The 5,372-nt window shown below is 35.5% G+C and overlaps 1 protein-coding gene across 2 annotated transcripts; it reads right to left on the reverse strand.

Moving 5' to 3' along the window:
• Positions 1 to 3,109: 3,109 nt before the first annotated feature.
• Positions 3,110 to 5,107, reverse strand: LOC100265589 (UDP-glycosyltransferase 83A1). 2 transcript variants are annotated; one of them, XM_010664974.3, is made up of 2 exons: positions 4,442 to 5,107; positions 3,110 to 4,248 (listed from the first exon to the last, which is right to left on the reverse strand). In XM_010664974.3, exons 1-2 carry the CDS (start codon positions 4,935 to 4,937, stop codon positions 3,365 to 3,367), a joined length of 1,380 nt encoding a protein of 459 aa, XP_010663276.1. In that variant the 5' UTR covers positions 4,938 to 5,107; the 3' UTR covers positions 3,110 to 3,364. The 2 variants fall into 2 exon arrangements, with proteins under 2 accessions (XP_010663276.1, XP_002284355.1); XM_002284319.5 differs by having other exon boundaries at positions 4,433 to 5,106.
• Between the last annotated feature and the right edge of the window lie 265 nt (positions 5,108 to 5,372).

Below are 5,372 nucleotides of genomic sequence, written 5' to 3' on the forward strand. Positions count from 1 at the left end.
CTTAATCGGGTTTTGATAATAACAAACCATGGTTAAGTAACTAATTTGTTTAATGGTTAAGAATCTCAGACATAAACTTGAAAATTTATCAAAGGACCAAATGGATACAAGATCGAGACGTTTGGAGGACTTGTGATCATAGGAAACTAATGTAAGATGAATGCATGAGTGCACTTATGATTTTCACACGTTTCATGCATTTTTGAAAACTTGGTTTATTCTTTAAAACGTCGATTTCATTAAAACCCGAGTTTTTAACTAATGTACCTTAGGCAAAATGTTTTATAATTTTCTTAATAATTTACCTAAAGACCTTGCCTAAGTGTTAGAAAAGAAAGGAATTAAAAAAAATAGGTTTTCGGGGCCAAAAAGGCTCAACCGGCTCAACCGGTTGATGAACTAGTCGACCGGTTGTGCTAGTCCGGTCGAGGGAGGCCAAAAAGTTTCTCTCTCTCCCAGTGACCTTCTCTTCCCAGTCGAGGGGATTCTCTTCCCGGTTGATGTCCGGTCAAGGACCAGTCGAGGTCCAGTTGAGGCAACGGTAACCTGTCATGTATTAAATGCTCCAATGGCTAGTGAACCGGTCGACCCCTAGCTCGACCGGACGAGGTTACCTTTTGCTGTTTTTGACTCTCGAGCTTAGAAACCTATAAATTGAGAGCTCCACTTCATTTATTGACAAGAGAACACTTGCATTCAATAGCCTACCTACCTGTTCTTGATAAAAAAAACTCTCATTTCTTTCTTAGTGCATTAAATCACCACTTGCATATCCTTTAGTGCACTCTTGTGTGTCATCCTAGCTTTGTCTTGTATTTGAGCTATTCTTAAGCTAGGTTGAGGGATCATTTCTTGTAAAAATCTGAGTGTCAAAGCCTTCAAGAGGTTTGAATCTTAAAGAGATTGTGTAAGAGCCCATTGGAGCCGGAATCCAAGTGTAAGAAGATTGGAAGCTTGGTTGAAGTTTCAAATTAGTGGAACCCTCACTCGGTTAGGAGGTTGAGGAGAGTGGACGTAGGCAAGGAAGTGTCAAACCACTATAAAACCGAGTTTGAATTCTCTAAACTCTATCTCTTTATATTGCTTATGTTGTGTTTGAATTTGTTGTGATTGAAAAGATTTTAAAAACCCAATTCACCCCCCCTCCCCCCTTTTGGGTGTTTTTCTTAACTAAGCATAACCTTTGTTTTCTCAATTGGTATCAGAGCTAGACCTTTTGTTTTTTTTAAAGACTTAATCGTCTAAGAGGAAATGGCTATTCCATCAAGCTCATCCCAAGCTGAAAATGTTTCAAAACATAGAGCTCCGTTCTTTACGGGAACCGACTATCCCTATTGGAAAACTAGAATAACTTGGTATTTGCAATCTACTGATTTAGATGTATGGGATGTCATTGAAGAGTACCCAACTTTTCCCACTACACTAATTGATGGAGTTTTGGTTCCAAAACCCAAGCAAGAATGGAATGAGCTTGATAGAAGAAACTTTCAATTAAATGCTAAAACCGTTTTTACTTTGCAATGTGCTATGGATAGAAATGAATATAATATAATATGTCAATGCAAATCAGCTAAAGAAATTTGGAGGTTGCTTGAAATAACTCATGAAGGAACTAACTAAGTGAAAGAGTCAAAAATCAATTTACTTGTTCATAACTATGAATTGTTTTCAATGAAAGAAATTTGGAACAAATTTTTTTTTGCTCTTTCTCTTTGTCAGTGAGTTAAACCATAAAGTTTCGATTCATAATTTTGTTCCAAACATTATATGATCCACATGATGCATTTTTTGAGACTAATTTTGATACACCTTTTAATGCTAGTATTCATCCAAACAAACTCAATCATATTTACTTGAACGATCTTAAATATGATCATTAAACTAAAAAACCAATTTTGCATAATAGCAGGTGCTTAACACCCCTCATGAGTGCTTAAGTGTTCAAGACTAATTTTATATTTTTTTCATCATTTTTATTTTTTTTATTCATTTTTATTTTTATTTTGTTATCGATTTGGCTTGCTAGAGTTCAAATACACCCTTTTTTTTTCAATAATTTTTGAATGATTTAAATATGCTCTAGAACAATATTGTCCTTATTCCCATTAAGGCTCCAAGAACCTCATTCTTGATATAGATATGTTGGTGGTGGTGGTTGACTACATCCCATGGGGGCTTTAAGGAGTTCACAATGGAGCACACTGTTGGCTCACGGAAGGGAAAACATGTGTAAGTGTTGATTAATGTAAGACCCTTGAGAGAACATAGGGTTTGATTCATGTAAACTTGTGTATTTGATCTTTCATATTTATTGAATTTGCTTAATTTGTAGTCAATTAGACTTATGATTTTTACCTCAATAGTGGTTTTTTTTTTTTTTATGTATATTGGTATGTTTGGTAATTATTTTCAAGAACATTTTTCTTTTTTTTAGAGCAAAAAAAAAAAAAAAAAACATGTTTGACAACCAACAAACTATGTTCTATTTTTTGTTCTTAAAAACAAAACACAGTATTTTTAGAAAATAATATATTTTAGTTGTTTTCACTTATTTTCACTTGTTTTCTGGAACTGTTTTGAAGAATAATTATACAAACATGTAAAATGATAAAAAAATAAAATATTAGATATAAAAATTATTTTTAAAAATATTAAAACAAATTGAAAACATTTTAGATTTCTAGATAGACTTTTGTTTTACAAAACATAGAAAATAGTTTTCAAAAATTGATTTTCAGAATTATTTTTGAAAACAGTCACCAAATATGGCATATTATGCCTTTTGTGCAACTAAAATTCATTTTAATATCTATAAAATGTTATTTGTGAAAAATTTGAAATTTAAGACATGAAATCATGGCTACCTATTCACTCTTGTGTTAATTTTAGGAATCAAGATTTGTACTTTCAATTGGTATCAAAGCATATTGAAGTTAAAAAATTAAATTTTTTATTCTTGTATAATTGTTATCTATATATCTTATATTAATTAAAGAAAATATTATTTTTTAAAAATTTGAAATTTAAGACATAAAATGATGACTACTTATTCAATCTCATGGTAATTTCAAGAATTAAGATTCATACTCTCAATTATTATCAAACCATATTAAAGTTAAAAAATTAAACTATTTATTCCTACATAATAGTTGTTCGATGGAACCACAAAGAGTACATCATCTATAAAATTTTTATCATGGTTTGTCTCAACAATCTCCGTACCTAATTTTCTTAGAATATACTTTATAAGAGTAGGACAACAACTCGAGTGGGTTGGGTTGAGTTCATGGCTAATCCCACATCAACCTATTTCAATGGGAGATTGATTCAACACATTTGAATATAGTAACATTGGGAAACATCTTCATTGTTTCAGTGCTTCAACAAAGGTTTGGAAATTCTTGTAAGAAGATCCCCCTTCAATCACACTTTTTCTAGCCATTTCCTTCAACTTCTCTGCATTTGCTTTTATACCATCATCAGAAACCAACATTTCGATCTTCTTCTTAATCTCATGCCTTGATATGAATCCATTTTCATCTGGGTTCAACCCCAAGCCCACCTTCCATTTGTCGCATATGTAACTCTGGTTATGGAATTGATCTGCAAAGTAAGGCCAGCATAGGAAGGGGACTCCTATGCCTATGCCGTCCATGGTTGAGTTCCATCCACAATGGGATAAGAAACATGCAACAGAAGGGTGAGCTAACACCTTTTCTTGGGGTGCCCATGAAACAATCTTTCCATGCTCAGCTACTCTCTCTATGAAACCATCTGGGTATTCAGCAGCTGATCCATTGGTGAAGTCTGATCGGACAACCCATAAAAATGGCCGGCCTACAAGTTCAATACCCAGTGCTAGTTCATTGAATTGGTTCTGGCTTAAGATTGCTAGGCTTCCAAAGGCAACATAAATGACTGAGCCAGCAGGTTGCTTATCGAGCCAGCCTATGCAAGTTGAATCCTCAGGCCAAAAGTTTCCAGTATAATGACCCAGATGATTACTTGCAAGTAACGGGCCTATTGGTAATATGTTGGGTATCAAGTCACAAGCAGATGAGTCAAGTTCGTAAACAGAGTTGCAAAGAAGCCAATTGGAAAGATTCTTAGCTGGGATGCATTGTAGAGCAAGTCGGAAAAGGATCTCTTGTACGGTTAGATCACTTGGGCAGCCCCAGGGCAATCTGTTGCTGCTAAAGGCTGGGATATCCTTTGCCAGGCAGATCAACTCCTCGTTCAAAAGAGATCCTGCAAAGTTGTTTCAATTATTTCCATTAAAACCAAGAAAATACTTAGCTACTTCCCCTGATTTTTATTTAATTTTCAGGGGCTATTAGCTTTAGTCTCTAACTTGTTTTCAATTACTAGAACCTTCATGTTTCAACAAATTTAATTTTAGAAATATGATATGTGCAAGTTGAAGTGTTAATACCATCAATACCATTTACATGTCCGGCCTCAATAAGCCTTGGAATGTCAAATACCAAAGCCAAGGTTCCTGGTCCACAGGGGCAAAACGCAACGCTCTCGATCCCCATCTTCTCGGCAACCTCTAGCGCCCACCCAACTGTTGTATCAGCAATAACACAAGTGATCTTCTCATCATCATTCGAGTTGTTAACCTTCTCAATCAACTCCTTCAAATGACCCGGCATGACTCTTAAAATACTGTCTGTCGACTTGAGTGGATCTTTTCGATCCTCCCCTGGACCCAGTCCATCTGGGATCGAGGCTAGCCCAATCCGACTCCGAGCCTCATCCTCATCTGGCAGTGCAGCCACCAGTTTTTCATGTATGAAGTCTGAGTTAACAAAGGTGACCTTGATCCCATGATCAGAAATCTGGTACGCAAACTTCATAAGGGGAGTAACATGTCCTTGTGCTGGGAATGGAATAATCAGCACATGAGGTCGCCTGCCCATGGTTGCTGCCAACATGTCCACACACTTCTGCTTCGTCTGATCCGAAGTTTCAGGATTAATACCGATTCTCTTTATTAGCCTGAGCCCTCTATTGTGTGAATCGTATACCTATTTGCAAAAATTTTAGCTGCAGCCCATCTCTTACACATGAACTTCATACATTATCTGAAAGATATGGTGTTGTGGCTCAAATTCTTTGGCACTTGGCTTTTATCTCCTATCTATTCTGTCTTTATCAAGTGTCTTGCGTGTCTCTCCCGTTACTTTGGTGTAATTTTAAAGCTATATTGCACTGATAAACTTTTGGTTTCTACATTACACACTCCATATATGCATTAAACTTTTTGTTAGTGCAGTCATTGGATTGTAGCCATTTTTTCTACTTGGTTTTTCCACCAAGTTATTGATACCCTATGGATTTATTCTCAAGTGCTTCAAGGTATATTATCA

This window comes from Vitis vinifera, chromosome 17 (genome assembly GCF_030704535.1).
Source record: "Vitis vinifera cultivar Pinot Noir 40024 chromosome 17, ASM3070453v1".
In the NCBI taxonomy this organism is placed as follows: Eukaryota; Viridiplantae; Streptophyta; class Magnoliopsida; order Vitales; family Vitaceae; genus Vitis; species Vitis vinifera.

Coding starts and splice junctions, on each gene's coding strand:
- LOC100265589 (XM_002284319.5), bottom strand. CDS start 4,937: ATGTTGGCAGCAACCATGGGCAGGCGACCTCATGTGCTGATTATTCCA. Junction 4,249..4,432: donor ACATGTAAATGGTATTGATG/GTATTAACACTT, acceptor ACAACTTTGCAG/GATCTCTTTTGAACGAGGAG.